The sequence below is a fragment of the Ictalurus punctatus genome, chromosome 3 (genome assembly GCF_001660625.3).
Source record: "Ictalurus punctatus breed USDA103 chromosome 3, Coco_2.0, whole genome shotgun sequence".
Taxonomy (NCBI): Eukaryota; Metazoa; Chordata; class Actinopteri; order Siluriformes; family Ictaluridae; genus Ictalurus; species Ictalurus punctatus.
The window spans coordinates 13829568-13855184 of NC_030418.2; the positions used below are offsets into that span (position 1 = coordinate 13829568).

The 25617-nt window shown below is 40.6% G+C and overlaps 2 protein-coding genes across 9 annotated transcripts in view; one reads left to right on the forward strand and one right to left on the reverse strand.

Moving 5' to 3' along the window:
* Nucleotides 1-20507, forward strand: part of sdccag8 (SHH signaling and ciliogenesis regulator sdccag8) — a 56555-nt gene extending 36048 nt beyond the window's left edge. For all 5 annotated transcript variants that reach the window (XM_047154293.2, XM_017464170.3, XM_017464169.3 and 2 more), the window contains 3 exons: nucleotides 1991-2122; nucleotides 17653-17779; nucleotides 20064-20507. In XM_047154293.2, the coding sequence (XP_047010249.1) occupies nucleotides 1991-2122; nucleotides 17653-17779; nucleotides 20064-20102 (298 nt within the window). In that variant the 3' untranslated portion in view covers nucleotides 20103-20507. The remainder of the gene's footprint in view (nucleotides 1-1990; nucleotides 2123-17652; nucleotides 17780-20063) is intronic.
* Nucleotides 2131-25617, reverse strand: part of akt3a (v-akt murine thymoma viral oncogene homolog 3a) — a 137646-nt gene continuing 114159 nt past the window's right edge. For 2 of the 4 annotated variants that reach the window (XM_053679623.1, XM_053679622.1), the window contains exon 14: nucleotides 20604-21303. In XM_053679623.1, coding sequence (XP_053535598.1) covers nucleotides 21215-21303 — 89 coding nt within the window. In that variant the 3' untranslated portion in view covers nucleotides 20604-21214. Of the gene's footprint in view, nucleotides 4412-20603; nucleotides 25304-25617 lie in introns of those variants that run through there. The other 2 variants (XM_017464175.3, XM_017464174.3) reach the window with 2 other exon arrangements.

Below are 25617 nucleotides of genomic sequence, written 5' to 3' on the forward strand. Positions count from 1 at the left end.
GCACTTCAATAATCTGCAACATGAGTCAGCATGTATTTGGATTTCTTTTAACATTGCTATTAGTATTGAATTGAGTTAAGTAGGCAGAAACCTCTCTCAGGAAACGTACAGTCATGTTTCAACAACATAAATGTATTTATAAATAAAAAGAATTCATAAAAATGAACATAGACATCCAAATGACTCAAATCTAGAAAGTATCTAGAAACACTACTCAATTTGTGTGTTAGTTATTACATTGAGTGTGTAAATAAATCAAGAAACCTATTGTAATTAAACATGCGTATTAAATTATGCTGTAGGTTTACCGAACATATCTTTCTGTCAAATATCATTATGTATTACATTTGATCTAGGTCACATATTAGGAGTTATTATCATAAACTGGGGCTGTGTGGTTACTAGCATTTAATTAGTAAAATCTATAGTATTCAAATACATTAATTAGCCTGTTTTAGGAAGCCACTGGTGTGAACATTAGCAGCAGCAAACCTCTGAAGATGAAACATTTTTTTCTTAAGCAAAGAACATCGCAAGGAGGCAGTAACATAATTTTGTCATGAACTTAAATGTTTCAGGTTTGTAATGTAGTAATCTGCCATTTTTAACTAGTCATGCTATTTGTTGCTTTGTTTGTTTGTTTGTTTGTTTATTTATTTATTTATTTATTTAAACCCTTCCGATAACCTTTTTAGCATCACGTTCAGTAAGTTCTCAGAATGTCTTCCTATTTATTTATACATGTATACAAATGCTTATAACGTAATAACATTCTTAACTCTCTGTAGTGTACTACAGTCCTAACAGAACAAGAGGGGAAAATGTTCACATCCCCAATACCAAGTAGGTTGGTACTACTACTAATGTGGTATTGTGCAGTGTTTCAGTGATGCAAACACCAAAGGCTGAGCTGTTTGTCTGCACACAGGTGGATAAATGAAGGTGTGAGCGGTTGTGAGCCAGGAGTTTATGATGTTGTCAGGTTTATCATTCTGTACATTTATAGGAGGACAGTATATCATACAGTAGATGTTTTCTACACTGCTGTCATAGAACTCACAGCCCACTGATAGCAAAAGTATTGTACTTGTTATTGAGTTCTTATACGTTCTAACCTATTTGACTGCTAACTCTAATTGAATCAGTTCAATCAATCCAAACTTTAATAAGCCCAGAACAAGTAGGTCTGTAAGCCATGTGAACTTGAATACAGAATGTGTTCTGTATGCAGAAATTTCAGGAATAAAAGCACTATGGCTGTGATAAATAATCAAAGTATTAGTATATACTGAGCCTAATGTTTAAGTTGGAGAACACAGCATAAAGTACTAGTGTAAAAAAAATAAATAAATTTTTAACTCCAGTAGATGCAGGACACTGCTCGCTTTACAGTCTCATGCTCAGCCTGCCCACTTGTATTATTTTTGATGGTCCTTTAAGATTTGTACAGTTCAGTCTGTTGGCCAAAAAACACATGATTTATGCCATTTAAGGCTGACTGTACAGAATAGACCAACCAAACGCATCTCCCAAAGCACTTGGACGGAGCAATTGAAACATAGCTCATCACCAATTATCTCTTACCATCCATTGGCATTCATCAGCATTTACCCAATGCTGAAATCACGCTGTGAATCCTCCATCTTTCCGTATCCTTGGCAGGTATTCTGCATTGTATCTCTCGAATTTTATTTGATTTATTTCTTTTAATTTTTTTTGCACAATAATGGTTTTCAACCCAAATGTAAAATTAAACCCGTTCTCTATCTGCCAAGTATAATATACTGGCTAAATGCTCAAGATCTCCAAATAGCAATTCAGTTTGCTGCAACTCTCTTGCTGGTCAAATAAATTAATTTAAAAGAAGCAATCACAAATTGACCTTTTTCATTTTTATGTGAACAGCTTGAGCAGCATTCTTACGTATGTGCTTGTACATGAAGTAATGTGTGTGTGTGTGTGTGTGTTTGTGTTGGATGTGGGTGTACAGGGCCGAGGTAGAACAGCTTTCTTTAGAGAAGGAGCACCTGCAGGATAGTGTGGAAAAGCTTCGAGGTCGCTGTCATGAGATGGAGGAACAGTGTGTACAGCATGGGAGAATGCACCAGCGCATGAAACACAGGTACACACACACACACACACACACACAGAGTCACAGCACTCACCTCTTTTCAAAAGCTCAGGTCTTGTGCATATTTTAGTCCAGGAAAGAAAACGGGTCAATCCAAAAATGAACACCTTCAGTCCATTGTTAAACGGGAAGAAAATACAGTTTCCAGGCACAATAGTGTCTTTGTTTCAAAATATACAGTAGTATGTGCTATCATTCTGAATATGACTGAAATATTTTGGGCCTTAAAAAGCAGCAAAATGACAGAAAATGCACGTAAACTGTACAACTGGATTTCTCTGTCACGTTACATAAAAAGTCAAAATGTCTCCAGGATTATGATTGGACATGAAAACGATCATAATACGGTGATTCACAACAACTTGTCCACATATTTGAAAGACATAAAATACAAGTAGGTCCTAAAATTGAAAGCAGAAACCTTTGTTTTAAAAAAATTGTTGTGGAGTTGAGGAATGATCAAAGTGGAACACAGAAATGCTGCAACACATCACTCTGACATCATTTAATTCCATACCATGAAGACTTTGCCATAGCCTTAATGACCCCAAATTACAGTATATGAAGTGGCATTTGAGAGAGTGGTGTGTCAGTGACAGGAGTATACAGCAGTGTGTGTTGAGCTACACGTGGCCACGCGATGCAGGCCTTTAGGGCCGTCTGGCACACGGCCCAAGTCAGCGTGTGGGCGAGAAAACGAGTGTGGGTGTATCTGCAGCAACTCCAGCCCGAGCCGAGCTTCTGCTGGGAGCACAACATCCGTCTGCTCACAGCACAACCCTCCATATTGTTCAACACCCACTGCCTTAACCCAGCAGCCAGCCAAACAGGAACAAATAAACAGATAGAGAAAAAACCAGAGAGATGGGAAAACAAGTTTATAGATATTCACACCTGTTTCACATAAATATTCCAGGTTATATGATAAATAAATTACATTTGCAGAATTCACGCAGTTTTAAAGGAACACTGTTAGTCTGTGGAATAGCGCTTTACTGAGCCATATGTAAAACACACTCAAAAACATTTGTCAGTCAGTCTCGCACAAGAAATTTCCCCCTCAGGACTTGAAAGACTTTTTTCTATACTTTTCACATTTAAATGAACAGCTTTTTAAAAAAAAATTAAATTACATGCCTTTAAATATAGCAAACATTTAAATTATGCAGCCAATATTTAATTTGTGCTTTTTTTAAACACACTTTTACCTTTAGTAATAAATATTGAATATGTTTGGTTAGGTGGGGGGAAAAGTACTACTAAAAAATAATAATAATAATAATAATAATAATAATAATAATTATAAATCACTTTTTCACCTTTTAGGATTTAGTTTGTTATTTAAGACGTGTCCATGAATCCGAATGGAAAAACTTCTGATGGTGCTCTGAATGTGACCACCAGAGGGCAGGGTCAATATTTTTTTTTAGCATGTTGGATTTAAACATCCTGCCATGTTTCTACACAGCATGTCAGTTTCATTAGCTTTAGAGGTTAACTAGAATAATATTATCGCCACTCATTATACAAGAAACCGTTTCATATGAGAATATTCTCAACACATTACAAATATCCCACCAGATCATGTTTCCCTGATTCCTTGTCTCACCGAGATGCTGTAAAACATCGACTTGATTTTTTTTTTAATAGGCTGAAAACATGAGGATTAAAAATTGCACGTCATGTAAATGATAGTATAACGACACAGTTACTTACAAATCATAAATACTATAACGTTCCTTTTATCTGAAGGAATAAAGGTCGTAAATGCTACATGCAGGGGATTTAAAAATAAATAAATAAATAACTATACAATATACATAGGATATATTATAATTATGGCAGTTTGCACATGATTAACATGATTGGGTTTACAAGTTTGATAAGTAACTAAGCTAATCAGGACATTATTATTAAGAGTAGCTCGAGTAACATCATCATCCAATGCAGGCAGAGGTGGATAGGGTTGTATAAATATGAAATATTTATTCTTTAAAATCAAAGACGATATCGGAATTCAGTACCAGTGGCCAGAAATTCAAACAAATGATATATTATGCTAATATTATTTCTGAAATATTAATGTGTAGTTATAACTGTCTAAATCAGCCTGCTTTGCCTGGAGCAGTAATGGAAAGCCTGTGACACTGATTCTGTAGCAGGAAATGTCATTCCATGTGTAGAAGTCAAACTGCGGGCCTTGTGAACGAGAGGTCTGGTGCTACATGCGTGTTCGGCGCAACGGGTGCCTCTTCTCTGTAGGATACTTCTCCCTGCTGCCTGTGGGTTTAAGGTGTTCGTGTTAATAAGCTGGTGCAAATGGCATCGGCATACATGCAAATAGCCAGGGCCCCACCTCAGATATTCTTGATCGGGCTCGCAATCTGTGCTGCGAAGAGCCGCAACAGCGTGGCACGCATGCAGCATTTGGAAAATCAGCTTGATTTATTTTTACCATTTGAGAGCCAACGCCAAGCAACACAGGGGTTTTTCAGCACACAATGTTTCACTCCTGCACATTATTTATTTATTTTTTTCTCGCCGGCATTAACATATTTTTTTTGCCCGGAGATTGGGGTGAGATATCATAGAAACCCAGCCTGTGAAATATGAATGGATTGGTGTGTTGGCTAGAGATAATACATTCCCCCCCCCCCCCCCCCCCCTTTCTTCTGTGGAATAGCACATTTAGGCACATATGCATTTCAACGCTATTTATTTCTTAAATGCATTTGGAGCACGAGTTCACTGTCCTGTCTGACGGCTGGCATTTACCGAGTAGAAAGTCGTCGTCACCATCTGATTCAGAACAGATATATATCACAGCAGCCAGGACAGAACCATTGCTATAATTATATTATAATAATTATCACCCCCTTTTTTTCAGTTTATTAGTAATGTGTAGGAAAAATGATGTTTTATAGAATATTTACATAATGCACTACAACAGCAACAATAATGACAGATGGTTACAGTGTTTGTAAGTATGCACTTGTGTAATTATTGTCAGAATTTTATTTCGGTCATTGTAAACAGCAGGGAAGTATTGCTGAAGATTTCAGAAACCCATATTTTTAATATATTTTTTTATTCTCTCTTCTCAAGTCATAGCAATGCTTATTTTATAACTAGTCCGATGATCTTTATTTTTAATTTTTAACAACCAGATAAAGATTTCTTGAGAGACAAATTAGTTGTTACATTAATATGAATGAATTTTTTAAAAATATATTTACCAATTAATATGAATGCATTTCCAACATTCATGCATTTTATAAATGCATTTTCACATGAATATGTAGAAAGCCACATGCTCTCCACAGGCTTATTCAATTTGTCCTTTTAAAATAATTCGGTCAGATATTTCTCTCTCCCCTAGATATGTAACTCTACTATACTGTTTTTTTTTTTTTTTTTTTTTTTTTTTTTTTTTTTTTTGCATGTCTGCATAGTTGTGAAGCAATAAATGAGAGTTTGGATAGATGAAAACGATCAGGTTTTTGGCAGTTTACCATTTCACATATCTCGCCCGTGTAGGTTTCAATCCCAGTGCACATAAGAGTCACAATCCACCATTGCACACACACACAAACACACCACATCTGCTAGCATGCCCCTTCACCAATTATCACCCTGCCTAATCAACATACCATATACGTACGCATACAAACACACACGCACACACAGACGCAAACACACTTGTGCTTTAAAGCAGTGCGGTAATGTATACGCAGATGTGTGGCTAAATCTACAGGCTTCTGCCGGCCATATGGTGACATAAAGAAAGATGGTTGTGGCGTCTGGATGTACATCGGGAGTAGCTAGGATCGGGGGCCGCGTGTGTGTGTGTGTGTGTGGCTGTAGCACTCCTCAATAGACTGAAGGAGACTGTGTAAGGGAACAAATGGGCGCGTGCATCAGGGCCGGGAACAGCCGCGCTGCTGCCGGGGAGATGACTGAGCCCCGGGCGAGAGCTGCTTCATCTGGTTCCCTGCCACCCCCCTCTTACCCTCTTACAGCAAATGTGTGTGTGTGTCTAAGATTGAGAAAGCGGACGCACACACATAACTGCTCTCCTAACATTCCGCCAAGAGCAAGAAGGCTCAGTAAACTTTTCACTTGCAAATCAAATTGGCAAGGAGCGGATAAGATGCAGCATGTGTGATGTGGCTTGTAGTTGTCCGTGATTATTTAGCATCCTTCTGTATGACGTTTGTGGTCTTAACTGTGTAAAATCTTTTTATGCTAACGATTGCGTTTTGGCTGACGATTGCTCCAAAATAACTTACCAAAACTTTTCAGATGACACATTTTTGGGACAAAAGCACTTGCAAAGTTTTCTGTAATTTACAGTTGTTTTCAGTATCTGATGAGTATATATATTTTTTCTGATATTTTTTCTAGATTTTTCGGTTGTGCCGCTCGGAAGGACTTATGTAATTAATAATTAATAATTCGTTTGTGCATGCTTTACATAGCTATGTTGTATTAACATCTGTGTGTGTAATTTATATTCAAATGAAAAATGAAAGTTCAGTTCAAATATTAAATTACTCAGAGGAAACATTTTCCCAAAACAATTTCAAACGAACAATCTAGAAAATGCAGTGGTTAGACCGTGAACTAAATTGAAATGATTCTCGCAGCCTTGGAATCCAACATTAGCGCCTTGTTTTTAAAGTCTTATGTTTAAGGCTCACGCTTATGTCTAATAGAACGAGTAGCTCCAAAACCTTTCCTTGTTTAACAAAAAATGAATAATTGTTATATTAAACTCCAACATATGTGCATATTTTAAAGACAGCAACCCTTTGCCTACCTCTTATTTCCTCACCATCACTCTGCACTTAACTTCACAGATCCTATTTTCAGAGATCAAGAATGACAGGTGGTGTAAAACATCAACCTTCTTTGGTGCACTATTGAAACTGCAGCTCTCCATAGTGAAGCTAGGGGGCAGCAATGTGCCTCTCCACCCTCCTCCCACACTTCAGCCCCTCCATGACCAGCTGTCCCATGATGCCCGCGGCTCCGTGGCCTGCTGGAGGAGAGGTGTGGAGTTCTGGCTCTGCTCGTGTACCGAGCGCATCCCAAGGCAAGCTGTAAAACGTTCCACAGTGCATCCATGCGCTTCTTGTCTAGCACAAGGGTCTTGTTTATGACACCAAAAAGTGCTCACTGTGCTCCTTTAAAAGGCCCTCGGTGCAAGCTTTCAGGAAAATAACAGCTGACTGTGGTTAAATGGTCTAACTCGGGCTGAGGTGCAGGTGGTGGTGAATATACAGTTGCATACATGCACACAGAGCGCTGCTGTTGAATGGAAATGAGGTTTTTATTAGCAGGATGTGTCAAGAGCTGCACAGGTGATGATCCACTCTGTGAGAAACGGCGTTAAAGTTTGTTAAAAAAAACCAAAAAATTTTAATGAGTATGGTAATGTTATTTTGTCAAAGAGATGAGGTCAAAGTAAAGATTTATTGAAGAGTACCGTTTTTTTTTTTTTTTTTTTTTTTTTGGAGAGTCTAATCATACACCTGATTCTCACATGCAGATGCTCCTGAAGGCTTGATTAAGTGAATCAGGAGTGTTAAATAGGGACTTTGTAAATAATTAAAAGTTGCTCGGTGTAAAGAGCTGTTATCAGAAAAGAGCACTAATGCTTTTCACATACACTACATTAGAGTGTTTTTAATTTCGTATGAGTATTAAAGTATGTTCCCACAATTTTCTTAGACAATATTCTTAGATTAGACTAGATGGCAATAAATGTATTGAATTGCGTTACTTTTATATTAATTAATATCCTTGCAATGTTAATAAAAATCTATCCCTTATGCATGAAGTGTAGGATACATTTGATCACATTTGGGATCATAATGTTATTACCATTTTTGAGATCGCCTCCTGGAGCAGATTTCATATCATTGTGTGTATTTCAAGCCCCCTCTGAAAGTAACGGAACAGCAATTGCAGTATTTTCTTTGCTATACTGTACATTAAAAAGATGAACATGAGCGGATCAATCAGAATTTCAGCTTTCGTGTCTTCATATTTACATCTAGATGTGTTAAACAACTGAAAACCTTTAGTTTGAGCCCACCCATTTTTTTGAGCGATCAAAAATATTGGAACGCGTGACTGACAGGTGTCTACTCTTGGATCCCCGAGTTTCGCCCGTGAAGACCGCATTTGTTGTTAAAAACGGAAAAAAGCAATATGAAGACCTGAGAGCTGTCTATGGGAGAAAAAGCAAGGCGTTTTCAAGCTGAGAAAAGAGGGGATATCAATCAGATGCATTGCACAAATATTGGGCATAGCCAGTACAACAATTTGGAAGGTCCTGAAAAAAAAGAAAGAAACCAGTGGTGTAATAACAGCCAGGAAAACAACAGCAATTGATGACAGAAAGATTGTAGGTGCTGTGAAGAAAAAAACAAAAATAAGAGTCAGTGACATCACCAGCAACCTCCACAGGGCAGGGGTGAAGGCATCACAAGCCACCGTTTGAAGACTTCGAGAGCAGAAATATAGAGGTCATACCACAAGATGCATCCCTCTCATCAGAAGGATTCAGAAGAGGAATCCGAATTACATCCGAATTATTTGATGTATTAACTTCAACACACGAATTAAATGAGTTTGTATTATTCTCCTTAATTACTGACTGACCTTTATTTGACACTAACGATAGAAGCAAGTGTATACAAATGTATATCGGAGTTTATATTTTAACACAGCAAATCAGGCCAGGATTTATATAACAATATAGCCAGACATATGTATATATTCGGTAAGATTGATGTCAGCATGGTGAACTGCATGATGTAGGTGTAGCCGTTGTAGGTCAACCCATCTGGATCTGGACGGGTGGACTCATTAAGGACGTTCACTGTAATCCGCATGGCTCGTTGGGAGAAAACTGGCAGCCATTTTGGGTCAAATCATCTGGCTCTGACACCTCCTGATCCATGTGTGAGCTTCTGTTTGAGCTGCCTCTGGATTCCAGTTTTTCTCAAACCGCTCTCGCCCACTCTGAGCGGAGGAGAAGCCAATTCTCATAAATACAGATGGAGCAGTAAACACTAAGGATATCTTTAGACTCATGTAAATTCGGTGTTCTAGAGAATTAGCCTAGTGTTAAATTGTGAAATCGCTAAGATGTGTCATTTCCAATGCAATCTAAAGCTTACGTTATTTTATTCGTCATTTTTAGATCTACTTCATTTAAATTTTCTGTTCAACACCTTCTCCAAGTCCATCTCTTCAACATTGTGTTGAGACAAATGTCTATTCTCATCAGGGCCTGTAGCATCCTTGTGTGTGTGTGTGTGTGTGTGTGTGTGTGTGTGTGAGAGAGAGAGAGACTCAAAAAGTATGAGGTTTAGTTAGAGGAGCGAGGTGAAGCAACATGAAGCACTTTATATTTAAACATACACACCAAATGAGTTTTGTTTTGTCTGATCATTAAACCCAATTTTCTGATTTGCCGATTGCTGTAATATTTGTTGAAGTAAATATATGCATAGTGGAAAAATTCTAGTAGCTAAGACTTCCCAGGAAAAATGACATGGATCCCTAACATCCAGCCAATCAGGATAAGGAGGCATCTCTACTTGCCTGTCAGTCATGTTGCATGTCAGTTCCTGCACTAGCATTCAGGGGCTTAGTCGAGACAGCATGTGTATATATTTTGGGGGCATGGCTTTGGAGGGAACACTGAAGAAACAGGCTGGATTTTGTTTGGATTTTAAAAAGGGATATTTTCCGCCAAAATTGTTGGCTATACCTTTAATTCAAGCACAAAAAAAAAAAAAAACCCAGTCAGCATTTCACTGTTTTTCAGTACAATGTGTATCAGTATAACTGGAGACATCTGAGTAAACAATGTTTTTCACTCCTTCCGTGTGACTCTCTCGGGTATCAGATGATACTCATTATCGAATTGAATTGAAACGGAAAACTGGGATCAGTGCGCCATTAAACGTGGGTACTTGCGTTAGCAGAGAGGAACACGTCCTTTATTCTCATTTCTAGTTCTAATTCTTGTTCGTATCTAGACGCTAGCTCTCAAATAGGCATGTTGCCAGCCTCATTTTTTTTTTATTATCACTTTTTCTTCTGAATTCTTGGGAACTCTGATCGCAGTAGAACAGCCTCGTGGGAGAAGGAGGAAAGCGGAGGCAGCAGTAGCAGCAGTTCAGCGCAGGTTACAGAGGCATGCCGTGTGTGTGAGTGTGTGAGAGCTGTGCTGGCTTCAGTTAGTCTGGGAGCCAGCAGATGGTGTCCTTTCACCAGGGCCAGCAGGGAAGCAGAGAACGGGGGGACAGTCTGCCCTCCCTCCCCTCCACCCTCACACTCTGTCTTTCTCTCTCTCTTTCTCATGCAGGCCCAGCAGTGGGCAGAGGCAGCAGTGGCCAGGCCGCTCCAGCTCAGGCCAGCCCCATGCGCTAAGCTGTATTAAAACCTAATTAAGTTGCGTGCCAGTAAATAGGGGGAGGTTATTGGATTTGCTGCCTTAGCTGCTGGATGGCCTTCTAATTTAATCAGACCCCTGTCGCTCGTCCAGCTACAGCCAGAGCGAGAGGAGTTTCCCCCCTTTTTTCCCTGTCTTTCTTTTGATTTGGAGGAGTCAAGCACACACTAATGCACTAATCCCAGGCTGTGTGTGTGTGTGTATCTGTTTGAAAAGCAGAGGTCAAACCCCTCAATAGCTCAGACACACATGTGAGAGTGTGCAGGGTTTGTTGCTGCAGCTTCAGGGCACTGGGATTGTGTAATAGGTTAATGCGCTGCATATGCCTGCAGTGGTGTAGAGGTATAGGTGATGTGGACTGTGTGTGGGTATACCAGGGAATTAACTATCTAATTGCACAACCTTCTTAACTGCCTTAACACACTTGACCTCAGGGTCTGCCTTTGGCTGCTGTTGCTGACTACATTTGTACAATTAAAAAAAAAAAAAGACTGCAAGATAAAGGCCAGAATGATCTGAATGGATAATTTTCCTTAGCATTGAAATCACTATTAATCATCACAATTATTTTATTCAGCCGATTTAGGAATCAGTTCATCAGTTTAAACCATGCGTTGTGCATTTTAAGGCTGTATCCCCCCCCCCCAAAGGATAAACCTGAAACAAAATAAAATCTTCAGAATGCTAAATATAAAAACATTTCTACTCAACATCAGTCAGTGAATCATTCAGTGCATTTAAATGACATTGAAACATATGGCTGGCCATCTTGTGATTCAATATAAACTGAGATTTAACAGTATCCAATTAGCTACCTTTTAGTGCCAAAGTGTACATTTCATCATTTTATGATTAATTGTGTAGCCATCAAAATAATGTTTCTTTTATTCCATAGATATTAAACAAAATATCGGAACGTGTAGAAACGTAAAGCAGCTATGGAATATTTTGCCCATACACTCAGCGACTACTTCATTATTAACACGCACTCGTTGGCCTTTTAATCAGGGACCTTATGTACCTTATTCGTCGACATTGTAGGGGTACAATTACTTTCTGTAACTCATCTGTTGCTATGCATAAAGTGTCAGCCAGTCTACTGTGTACATGAACGGAAAGGGGCCAGCATAAGACCATCACTGAGCGGGAATTATCTAGGATTATTTGGGTGTTGGATGATTCTCAGCACAGCAGTGACAGACATGTAGAGGGTGTGTTTGCTTCTATGCGTAATACAAATAGAGCAGTGGTGATGGTTACATTCAGTAAGCAAGGAATAAAATGCGAAAGGGTGTGCTGTTCTAGAAAAATAATGAAAGATGGAGTGGTGGGATACATTACTAACCCAAAGTTGATTGTTTTCCAATAACATCACATCCTGAAGTGTTTTATTGCCTTTATATGACAGTCTTCCAACATGTGATATGTTTTTATTTATTAATTTGTTTGTTTTAGTTTTTTTTTTATTATTATTATTTTAATAACATCTATGGATGTTACATGTTATAGAAAGTCCATGGAACAAGTTAGTTCCTGTTATCACTTGCATTATAACAGTTCAAGCCTACATTATAGCCTCTCTAATAAGACAAAGTTTTTTTAAGCGTTATTATTAGATTGAGATTATGTAGAGTGTTTGCTAACAGTCGTTATATTACGACGAGTGCATTCATAAACCCAAACCTGTGTTTCGATTTGAAGCCAGCACTACTGTCAGACCTGTGCTGTTGAGAGACTAGATTTTCCTAGATATCTACATAAATATGACCAAAAACATCAGATTTTCCCACACGTCCAAAAAGTAGACAAAGAGAACCCAGTTAAACAAATGAGACAAAATTATTATACTTGGTCATTTATTTATTGAGGAAAACGATCCAATATTAAATATCTGTGCGTGGCAAAAGTGTGTGAACCTCTGGGATTAGCAGGTAATTTGAAGGTGAAATTAGAGCCAGGTGTTTTCAATTAGTGGTTGTTTTATTTAAAGAACAGGGATCTATCGGAGTCTGATCTTCACAGCACATGTTTGTGGAAGTGTGTCATGGCACGAATAAAGGAGATTTCTGAGGACCTCAGAAAGAGTTATTGATGCTGATCAGACTGGAAAAGGTTACAAAACCACGTCTAAAGAGTTTGGCGTTTAATCATCACATTCCGACCAATAAGATTAGAAGATTCAACAGGTGTGTGGTACAATTGTAAATAATTGTATGTGCACAGCCTTTATTATAGTAATGAGATCTCTCACAGATCGGGTAAAAGCCAATAAGATATTTATGCAAATACCACACTTAACATAGTTCATAGTGTAAAGCAGATCATCTTACATTTTTTCTGATGCAAATAATTTATTATAGCAACACTAATTAGAAAATGATGCAATCTGGCTGATATAAGTTTTCACAGTTGGCCCTGCAGTATCACTATGGCCCACAAACCGCTGCTATAGACTTTACACCTTCAGACTCTCATGGAGATGCTAGCGGTGTTCTCCGTGTACATTGGGCATATTTATCAAACTGTGGGTGTCTGTGTCTGTCAACACTTCACACCACATGTAAACCACCATACCATCTTTATCTTCTTTGGCCTTTTTGATCCAGCAACCTCTTTAACCAAAGCAGATACTGTACGCTGCATGAGTCTGTAGATGGAGATGGGGACAATAGCAGGGAGTTGAGTGAGAGCCAGGCTCTGGAGGTGGGCAGCAGCAGTGGCGCCAGTCTCCCACAAAGCAGGGCCTTAGCCTGGCACAAACTGCCCTCCATCCAGTCAGAGAGGGGATGATGGGAAAAGAAAGAAGATCAGAAGAAGAGACAGAGGCCTGTGCATCAGATATCGTTGCCCATTGAAGCTCAGACTAAGCAGCTTCTTCCAGCTCCAACACACAGGGAAAAATAAGAAAAGGGGGGCAAAAAGAAAGCGCGAAGAACGACATTGAAAGACAGATTATTGTCTAGCGTGAGGGACCAAAACTTGGAGCATTTGCCCACCACAGCCTAAGCAGCCTGCTCCAGTTCCCACAGGAGGGAGCAAGGGATAAGTGGGGGTGTAGGGGTGGAGAGCGAGAGAGGGAGAGAGAGAAGAGGGCCTGCACAGACGGCAGTAGCCCCAGCCAGCAGGAGCAGGGCATCTGTCTTCCCCCTAAGCAACAGCTAGAGGCCTTCCCTCTCTCCTCTCTGTCCTCCGGAGCTGGAGAAGCGTCTCTGTGTGTGTCTCTCTCGGCTCTGGCATGCTGCTACGCCGAGAGAGATCTGGGACACGCTCACAGTGGGACCAAAGAGCAGGCTGCAGGGGAAAAATCAGGATTTCCCAATCCAGTCTACCTATTTACTTAAAACAGCTCCCAACTCAACTGCACCAACTATTCAGTGGACTTGATTTCTTCATTCAGGTGTGTAGGGAACTGGATCGAACAGCACTGGAGATGTGTAATGTGAAACACTGAGAGAACGTTTTCACACTCGCTCCAGTTTCCAGACCCGAGTCTGTATGCATGGAGAGGAACCGATCTCGGGTCCATGGGAAAACAGCGCTCTGTGGTTCGCTTTGAGTGAACTCGGGTGCAGACCGTACCACGCGTGTATGCGAGCCGATGCCTAAATAATCAAATAACGTAATTCTGTGGAACGTAAAGTTTCAAGTATCACCATGGTGATGAAAGGCATGCTGTAGTCTGCAGATGAGACAGGGGCAGTATCATTTTTCAGTAACGGCACATGCTGAATTGTTTCATGCCTGACTTATGGTTCATACTAGTTTATTTAAAGTGGAATTTTTGTACTCACTCTTTACTTTTACTTGCCACTACAATGGAGCTGCAGTGAATTTTCTTTTTTTAATTAACTGAATGTCATTTTTTATTCATTTACAGTCATGCGGAATGTTGTGGAATATCCACAGTATGTTCGTTTTTGTTATCGCTTACATTATAGCTGCTATAATAACGTAATAATTTGCTCTCGCACAAGATGAGCACGCAACCTGGTTGCAAAAAGACCTCAGTAGCCTAGACACCTGATGCTACTTTTTAGAATGTGTTTATATAATCTGGTTATGATCTGACTGAAGAATTTTTCAGGAATTGTATTAAGGGATCAGATTAAAATGAACTGGAACGTTATTGATTTATGATCGTGGTTTAGAACTAAAAGACAGGGAGTGCTGTTCGGCCAAACTAACACTTTTAATTGGTATAACTCTTGAAGATCCTTACGGTTCGGCGTGCCGTCAGCGGCGAAATGATCCTAAGCGCTGGCCTGCAATGGCTGGACATATATATATATATACGTACACCTCATCGAAATTCTGAGCGTGTAGACTAGAGAAACTGAAGGCATACAAGTCTCTTGAATGTTTACAACTTTGCTGTTTGTGGGCATGTTCAAGACGTGATGATTTACAGTTACAACAATGAAGATGTTGTGGCACTGAAAGGTGAGATAATGCCCAACCAGCAGCCATAACCTCGTTTGTTAGCTAGCTAAACATGTCCGTTATAGACAACTCCTCAATAAGAACGTGACCTAGATAGCTCGTTTCTTGATGTAGATTTTAAGTCCTCTGTCCTGAACAATGTGTCGGAAAACTTCCGCGGCCCTTTCCATAAATATTCCCCTTACGGAATCGTTCACCATCTCAGTGATGTATATGTCTCTCACATGTTTTTAATCCATTTATTATTAGACTTCCAAACAAATCCCTGCGAATGAGCTGTTATAGAAATGATGTATTAGAACCAGCTCAGTGAGATTACTGAGGCTGGTACCACTTAAAAACCATGAAGATGGCTTTAGGACCGCGATTGCCACTAACAGTTTTGCACTCCAGTCTCCATCAGTGAACAGACAATAACTTCTACGAACTAGACTTCATGTGAAAACGATCCTGAAATTCCTGGACCATGTAGAAGAGGAATGATTTATAATCGCACTCTCCGCTGTCACCCAGATCAGGATGGGTTCCCTTTTGAGTCGGGTTTTTCCTCAGCACCATTGACTCTGGCATATATTATCCTGAAGTTCTATATTTCTGTAAAGCTGCCTTGTGACAAGGTCCACTGTTCAAATCACTATACAAATAAAACTGAATTGAAATTTTTATATTAATATGACAACTCGTGCCCCTTTACGTCAACCCATTCTGGATATGAAATTGTGTTTAAACTGTCTCTTGTTTGTTGTGATGAACGTTTTGATCCAAAATAGCAAAACTAGCACATTCCCTCTTTGGCTGAATTAGTAATGACGCTAATGATGGACTCACACAGACCGTTTCTAGCACGCACTTCACTGCTACACAGTAATAAGAATCAATTTTACTGAATGGGCTAAAATGTTTTCATTTTCACTTCTTTTCCTTGTTAAATAATTTAGTTTGTAGACATTCATTAAAATTGTTACCTTTCAATTTTTAATAGTGCCACTATTTAAAAAAAATGTTTCTTTTTACTATTCAATTGAATTCAGTTTTATTTGTATAGTGATTACATTTAAATTGAAAATTTTATTTAATAATTTTTTTCTTGATACATTTTACTGACGCTCTCTTAGGAAACCTAAATACACTATATGGTCAAATGTTTGTGGACACCTTCGCATCACAGCCATATGTGCTTGTTGAACATCCCAGTCCAGATTTAGTCCTCCTTTGCTGTTATAATAATCTCCACTCTTCTGGGAAGGCTGTGGGTATGTACCCATTTAACCACAAAAGCATTAGTGAGGTCAGGTAAGGAGGTCTGGTACACAGTCAGCATTCCATTTCGTCCCAAAAGTGTTCAGTGGGGTTGAGGTCAGGGCTCGGTCTAGACCACTCGAGTTCTTGCACACCGACCTTGGGAAACCATGTCTTCGTGGAGCTCGCTTTATGCACGGGGGCATCGTCATGCTGGAACATGTTTGGGCTTCTTAGTTCCAGTGACGGGAAATTTGAATGCTACAATTATATAATAAATACATACAAAGACATTCTAGACAATCGTGTGGTTCTAACTTTGTGGCAACAGTTTTGGGAAGTAGTACATATAGGTGTGGTAATCAGCTGTCCACAAACATTTGGCCATATATAGTGGGGTTCAAAAGTGAGAGACCATATTGAAAATCTGGTCTGTTTAAATTATTATTATTATTATAATAATAATAAAAAACAGGAAATAAACTTTTTGAACATTTGAAAATTCTAAAACAAAAAAACAGGAAATGTGCAACATTGAGACTATTCAATATTCAAGATGTTGCACAATTTCTGTTTAAATGTAAGCAAACGTGTGATATTGACCGTATTAGGGGCACTGCCAGGCTGCCATTGTTGGGCCCTTGAGCAAGGCCCTGAACCCCCTCTGCTCCAGGGACGCTGTATCATGGCTGCCCCTGCGCTCTGACCCCAACTTCCTAACATGATGGGGCATGCGAAAAAATTTCACTGTGCTGTAATGTACATGTGATCAATAAAGATTCATTATCATTAACTGCTTTGTACAAAAGGTCAGATTTTCCTCATGTCTGATCTCTTCTACTGATTTGAACTGATAACCATTCATCGAAGCAAACGCTAGAGTTTGAAAGAATTGTTGAAAAACAACGGTTTGGTAATATCATCTTTGGTCTCGGCCAAGCGTTCTCATTTTCATCGTCAGTGCAGTCATTAATTATGATGAGCCAGCTAGCCGTCAGTTACCCAATAGCTTTATTCCCGTATCAGGAGCCCAAATATTGAGGCTGCCGGTACTCGTACTAAAAATAAATAAATTCCTAATCGATTTGTTACTGTAATAAATAGCTAAAAATAAATAACTGGGGGAGCAGCCAAGGTGGTGAGAATGATGCAGTTTAAAATAAAACAGTGGTGTGATTTCAGGCTTTAGTTCGTTCCAGTGGACTTCATAGTTAAATACAGTAAAAAAAAATAAGAATGTGTTAGGTTGTGTGCTTATCAGGGGGTGCTCAGAAGTCATTGTTTAACATGTGAGTGTAGCAGGTTTGCGCTGGCTCTGTGTGTGTGTGTGATGAGCAGTAATGCAGCATTGAGGTTGTTGTGTGTGCAGATTGCAGCAGCTGGACCAGCACTGTCAGACCAGCGCTCAGCAGGTGATGGAGCTGCTCGACAGAGAGAACCAGCTCGTACACGAGAGGCAGCTCCTCACTGAAGAGATGCACATCTTGCGTGTACAGGTGAGGCCTCCACCCGCTGCTCTTAGCGAACGTCGCCCCGGTGAAACCAACGGTAGTAGCGACGCCACATCGCCGATCAAATCAGAGCAGGATCATAAATGCTTCTTAGTCAAGTCTTCTGGTCTGTATCCTCAGTGTGTTCTCATTTCATTTGCTCTGGGTTTGTGAAAATGATGAAAGTCGTACGCAAGTTTGCGATCACAAATGGTATCACTTAAATTCCAACTGCGCTGATAGCACGTTTAGTCTACTTACATGTCAGCTGAAAAAGAGAGCGAGAGAGAGAACGCGCACAAGTAGCACAGCAGCTGGTAGCCATGGCTGCACATCACGCAAGACTAGGCGTCCACAGATGCTCATCCAGATTGCTGCTAGAGGCGCGTCAGCAACAGACAGTGACTAGCCGCACGCTGACATCTGTAGGAGATTATGGCAAACAGAGCGCCACTCTGCAAAGCGCCGTCGCTCGCAGCTCTGTTAATACTGCCATGCTGTTGTTTTGTTAGGAGAGAGGTGAGAGTTAACAGCTCCCACTCTCCCTCAGAGAAACAAAATCAACACGCCGTTCTGAGCGGAGCAGCCTCATGCAAAAGTTCACAGCGTTTTAGCAGAAGAACCAATAAGTTTTACAGGCTTCTTCGTGCTTCAGTGAAAAAACCTGAGTGAGGAAGGCAAAAAAAGAAAAGAAAAAAAAAAAAGACAGAAACCAATTGTTGAAAGTAACTGTTTTGGATATTTTTCTTTTGTTCTTTCCTTCCTTTCGTATTCCCTTCATTGTCTCCATTTTCTTTCCTTCACCCTCCTTCCTGCCATTTTACTCTCCTTCTTTCCTTCCTTCCATCCATCATTCCTGCCATTTTACTCTCCTTCTTTCTCTTTTCCATTGTTCTTCAAATCTTTCTGCATTCCTACTGTACATTCTTCACGTTCTTTTTTTTTTTTTCTTCTTCTTTTCATTCCTTCATATGTGCCTCCAGTGCTGTGCGATTATGTTTTCGGGTTGCCTGTCTCTCTGTGATCATCATTGGTGCAAGGTCTCAGGATCGAGTGGTTGAATGTTTGTAGGATTTATATGGAAATATCATTAAAAACCAGCAGACTTGGAACCGATTCGATTTTGGAATTGATCCAAGCAGGGTCACGGCAAGGTCAAATGTCTGAACAGTTTTTCTTCAGTAGCTTCCTTACGGTTTCTGGCTGGCGGAGATTTTTGCCTTCGGTTCGGTCACGGGTCCGTCCGAGATTCCCGCTGGCGCTGTAGCCCAAAAGCAAGTTTCCTTCATTCCTTCTTTCCTTCTTACTTTTCCCTTCGTTCGATTCCTTTTTCATACCCTCTTCATTCCTTTCCTTTCTCCTCAATATTGTCGTTCCTCACATCCAATCCATAATTTCTGTGCATTTAATCGGATTATTTTCAAATAGTCTTTTTTTTTTTTTTCCCTCTCTTAAGTTATCCATATAGAAATAGTGAAATAAAGCTGGAATCATCCCCCGTGTTAAAGATGTCGCCGGTGTCAGAGGTCCGTGTCGAAACGCACTACCGAGGCAGCTTCAGTAGGCTTCATCAACACACGCAAGACGTTTAAATCAGCAGAGAAACCTCACAATTCTGATTCCTTTTGCCATTATCGAGTAGCCAGGAAGGAATCTAGAGAATTTTGATTTATACCTCCTCCAGCGGTTCGTTTTTCAAATAGTTTATTCAGAACGTACGCTGCACACAAAAGGTCGTGGCTGATCGTAGGAGGAAGGACTTGCGTCCTTGGAATTCGAAGACCTCAAGGTTGCATTCCTCACCGCTTTCACAAGATCCTCAATTAATGTTAAGGACAATAACCGCAGCATAGCTTAGCCCCCAAGACACGACTAAATCAGACTTACTAAACAGCAGTCCGGTTTTAAATAAAAAATAAAGATGAAAAGATGGTTACCTGACAGTTTGCGTGCCTGAATGAGCTTCTCTCGCAGCGAATAGTAGGAATGAAATGCTGATTTCTGCTGTGAACCACCTCTATGCCCGTGTGACAAGTACAACACGCACTTTACACTGAAATGTCACCGTTAATGTAAATGAGGATGTGTTACAGCCGTACGGAGCCGCCTTTTGAATAGACGTCTGGGGTGAATTTAGTTTTAAAAGGATCTCACGTATCGGAGTGCTTATTTATCAGACATAGGAATGACATTCGAGGTAAACGTGTTTTCTCGAAGCGCTGCTGAAATCTGTTTACATCTCAATCTACGCAACCGACTGATCCGAGCGCTTGTGTGTTTCCTCCCTCAGTTACCAGCAGAGAGGAGAGAAACTCTCGGAACAGCGTGAGGGCGGTTATTTCCTCCTCTCTTGACGGAGTTAATCCGATCACACCGACAGAGCGCCATCGCCGCGGCTTTACTCAAACCACGAGGGATTTCGCTACAAGTAAGAAGTGAGTGAGTGGGTGCGAGTTTGTGCGTGTGATGGCTGCAGGGGGTCGTGTGACATCACAGTCCATACTGCGTACACAGCAGCAGTGCTGGCTCGCGGTCACTAACACACTCACACACACACACCACACCCTCTACACACATGGATTTGATAACTTATGTTCAGGATTTCCTATTCCTCCAACAAATGTACTTAAAATGTCGATTTTTATCATTCAAAGATTGAAATTTATTTGCCGTGTTTACATGTTTGGGACTTTGTTTTGTAAACATGCTTTGTTAATAAAACGTTCAAATCTGACTCGGATTATACATTCGAACGGCGTGTCTGAAAGCAGAACCGCGGCAACGTTTCACCCGGGAAGGAAGCGAGGGCAGACAACAGAGAGGGGCAACGTGAGCGCAGATTGACATAGTGTTTTATTTAAGCAGTCTGTAAGAAGGAAAATAATGTGCATCCCTATCATATACATTTACATGTAAAAATACTAAGGATGTTCAGTGTACAAAAAAGGTTTCTCATAGATCAGCGTTTTCACATCCTCGTGGGCCATATAGTCATGAAATAAGCATTCTCTTTTAGTCATTAAATATCACAACCAGTAATACAGTTTCTCTTTCGTTTGCTTCTGTGTTTGTTTGTTTTTTGGATCGAGTCCCTTCTGCATAAAAGAAAAAAAAAAAATCTTAACCACATGTCTAGATCTTAACATGGATCTAATGACAGAGCTAGCAAGGGCAAGAAGTGTCACAAACTCTAAAGCTACATGGCCGTAAAATCAATTACAAGTTATTTCTTTATTGTTGGGTTTTTTTTTTTTTTTTTTGCTCTTTTTTGTTTTTAAATAAATACTTTACAATTCATGCTTGTTCATAATACACGACCAGGAGCAAGAGGAACAAGAAATCATGTTGTAGACGATACAAACAGTAGCAGCAAAGTGTGTACGTTGAGGTGTAAAATATTTCGTCGAGACCCTGCAGTAAGTAAGGATGGAACCCATCAGCTCACACTAGTTCACTACGCAGTCTTTCCCTCTCCAGGGAGGGAGCAGGCCGTTGTACCTGTGCTGGAGGTTCATTCCAACACCAGCAGCCTAGGAATCAAAAGACCAGTGAGACATTTTATACTGGGTTTCTGTGTTTGAGCACGGCTCCTCGTGCCTCTAAACGCTGGAGAGTCGAGCATGGACAGTAACTGTTGAGGCGGTGTCACTGGGCAAGTCCGACTTTTCCCACAAAGCTCCAGGAAACGCTCAGCAGGAGGGAGAGCTGGAAAAGTCGGCCTGTCTGAATGTCACCAAAGCAAAACTCCTGGCAGTGTCTCACCACATTCACAGCGTAACGCTTTACAAAGCAAAATTACATTACTCTTTTAATAATAATAAAAAATCAACAAAAAGTGTGTGAAGGGAATGTGTGCTTTCAAGTCCATTTTTTCTTTTCTTTTCTTGTTAAAGCAGGGACCTTTATTTCATTTTTAGCTGAACTATAGAAAAAGAGAAATGGACATGAAAGTGCTAGAATTTAAAGCCAAGTTTTGCGACTATGGTGTTTTTTGGCCTGCAGTGCCAAAGGCCCTTTTCAACAGAGTGGAGTTTTAACCGGATCATCACTCAGGTCCCTTACATGCGATCGATCAATCTCTCTGTCTGCATACAGAAAGTCTCTACACAGGTGCGCATTCAGCAACAAACAGTGTCACAAATTCATTCAAAACATAAGCGATCCGACTCAACACTGAAAAACAGCTGTATCGTACAAATAACAAAAAATAAAGAAAGCAAGCTTAATTTAAATTTTCAGATTTGATATTACTTAGAACTTTAACAATGTACCTAACAAGGGAAAAAAAACAACACTGATGTCAGACCAAAAAAAAAACGAACAATTTTCAAGTTGAAGAAGTAATTTAAAGTAAATGTGAACAACAGCATGAGCCTACCTCATATTACTGTAGGTAGTTTTATCAGGGGGAAGTAAAGGGAAATCAAGCAGAATGCTGGAAGACACAAGCTCTTGTGATTTGCAGTAGCACGGTCCTGTCAGCGTTTCATCGACACGAGTTTATCATCACAGTAAACCGAGAGTAGGAACGCTCCCTCAACATTAACTGCAACTGGGAAGAAACAAGGCAACTAGTTCATGTTCATTATCAGTGCAGTCATTATGTCAGTTTCTGTACATTTCGTTTCCTATGGCCTTTCTCTAACCATCAAAGGAATGTGACATCTCTATACCGATCCGTCCAAACTCATACACACGGATCTAGAATCCACACACATTTATAGTAAACCTGCGTCGACATGTCCTAGTCTTCTAACACAGAGGCGCGACAGAGTCGAGACCAACACAGCAACTTCCTCTTCCTCATACATCATCCTCATAATCATTAGCATCGTACCAGACCATAAACAGTGCATCCACTCAAACCCCCATTCACTTCTCTCTACACTTAAAACACCACTTAAGACACCTGGTCAGGGTCTCCGTCAAACCATGCCCGTGTCTGGAAAACACACCCTGGATGGAACCGTGTGCAAACGCATTCACACACTCATTCAGGAGCAATTTAGAGTCGTCTATCCATGTACTGGCATGGTTAAAGGACAGGGGAAGAAACCAGAGAACTCCGAGGAACCCGGAGGAGCTCACGGAACTCAGCACAGAGAGTAACCCAGAACCCTGGAGCTGTGACATGGCAATGCTACTTGCTGCACCTCATGTTCTATATTACCTGATGCATCGGAGAAAGTTTCACAACTGAAACTTTTCATGCACTTATGACGACACATCAGGTCTGCAAGCTCACCGGAAAAATCTAATACTACCATGTCTTGAAATAAAAAAATAAAAATAAAAAAAAAAACACAGACAGGAAACTCTATTAGCAAACACCATTACGGACCAAGGAATGTACCGTACACTCGAAACACAAAAACACTTAGATTTGGTCTGACCACCTCGGATTCTTCCGGTAACATTATGCTTCTCTAACGTCCGTCATCCCCAGCACATTCATCCACAGATCCTCGGCTTCCACAACAGGCATTATTCATGCGTACCGACATCTGAATTGCTCACACATCACACCAAACTGCACATTAGGATCATAACTCAAATATCCGCCTCTTACTCGGCTCTTTATGGGCGCGCTGTACGCTGCTCGCCGATGGACGCAACCGCTGGAGTAGGAGCATCTACGGGACTCAAAAATGCACGGAGCTCGTCTTAGCATGAAGCAAAGCCTGAAAACCTGCTCTAATAAGATTCCCAATCTCAATGTCTCAATGTACACCTGCTGATCCAACATAAATAAACCAATGAGAGATAAGAGCCAGAATGGAGATGTGTACTGGCTACGTAGGGAACGTAAGCACACTAGCTAGGGCTACTCGGTGCTATGCCATGTTATTTCTATTCTGCAATGGTGTTGTAGTTGCTGCTGAGGGAACCTGGTTATGCAGCACTTCACCACAAAAGAAAAAAAAAAAAAAAGAAGCAATGCTCTGAAGATGTGAATAGGCTCCTGCATGTTGTCTTCACCAGAACATGAACAAAAACTTAAACAAAAACAAAACAATAAGTCTTTGCATTGCTTGGTTTACATTCTAAAGCCATTTTAGGTGCATTTATAGGTGTCCAGTATAGAAGCCTGGACAGCGCTTGTTATAAGTAGGACAAATCAGAAAAAAATAAATAAGACCGTTTGAATTAAACTCCATTCCCTAATGTAATACAAGACTACAGTGCATCCACACTCGGTCAGGTGATGTGAGCCTCACTGAGCCACACCGATTACAGCAAACTGCATTGATCTCACAATATGTTTGTACTTCATATTGGTGGAAGAGAGCATTTATTGTTACACATTACTGATTTCGAATCGGGTCTCCGTCATATTTTTGAGAACTCCTGTGCTGAACGTACCATGAAGAAACTCTCAATCACGATTCACTCCACCATTTTATGACCATCATTTAACCATCAGGCGGAATTAGAAATCCCGGGCAATCGGCAGAAAGCAAAATCAACACCATACAGGTTGGGATCGGATTGTTCTGACTCAAACAGTTCAGCGTACCTAAAGTAGCAGGGGGTACAGTGCTGTATGGCTCAGTTTCACAGGACTATTCAGCTCATAACATCAAAAACGAAGAATGCACGCCCCCCTTCCTCATCCTCATCCGCCGCCATGGTTTCTTTTCTCAACCCGTTTGCCGAGTAAGATAAAGAAAGTAAAAGTACTGCAGTGCCACAGTGAGACCGAAATGCTAGCTGAGGAACACTGCACATCCTGACACACATTACTGCCATAAACACAGACAGCGTGTGCGTGTGTTGCAGTTGCGTTTGGGCGCTAGTGCGCGAGTGCTAGTGGTGCGAGTGGCCTTGCCCGGATAAGTGAGGACTATTAGTGAAGCGTGTTTACTGAACTCAACACCACACCTGTGCAGCCTGAGTATACTGTTATGGCAGTTTTGGACACCACAAAAAAAAAAAAAAACCAACAAGAGGCATTCGGTTGTACTTCATATCAGACAACAAGCATCGCTTAAACGTTAATGCTCATGTGAATCTCAAGCCACACAGGGGTGGTCCGAGATGGAAAGGTGCTCTGCAGCTTCAGTGCTTTCGCGCCCAATGAAGGAGGCATGTGAACATATTTAAGCATCTCAATGCAGGGAAAAAAAAAAAAAACCAAAACAAACACACTCACACAGAGAAAATTAAACACACAAAAGTAAACAAACACCACAGTTGTTCTCCCAGAGCAGCCTGGGGCGTTTAAGCGGACTGGACTTCAGCTCAGCCCGACGTGCAAAATTCCCATTACCATTAAAAGCCAAGCGTGTCCTGGAGCTCTTGGCCTGTGTAGAGCATGATGAAGAGAGTCCCAGTGGAGAAGGGGAGCTTTGTTTGGGCTAAGTCTGACTGGGTAAAAGCTGAAGGACTAGTCTGTTCCAGTGGTAAGCATGATGATGATGAGGCAGTGCTGGCTGTGTGGGACTCACTCTCTCCCACTGGCCGAGTAGGAGAACTGAGGGAAGTGCGGCCGCCGCTCGTTATCCATGCAGTCCATACCGTCTTCATCAACTGCACACACACACAGGAAACACGGCAGAGCTGATAATGAGTCTGTAGTGCTATAAACATCGTATATAGCCATATGCTCCGTTTCTTCTAATCCATTTATAAGAACTTTCTCCAAAGATGCCATCACATTTCTCGTCAACAGACACCTTAACAGAATCAAGTGCTAATAAATGTGACAGCCGCATATTTAGAAAGGATTGTCTGAACATAAATGTTGCAGAAAACAGGTAAACAGTCTGAGTCTCGTTGGCAGGGAGGCAGCCAACAGTCTCCTTGGCACAGAACTTGATCAAAACTGTCAGTGCTGGGCGTCG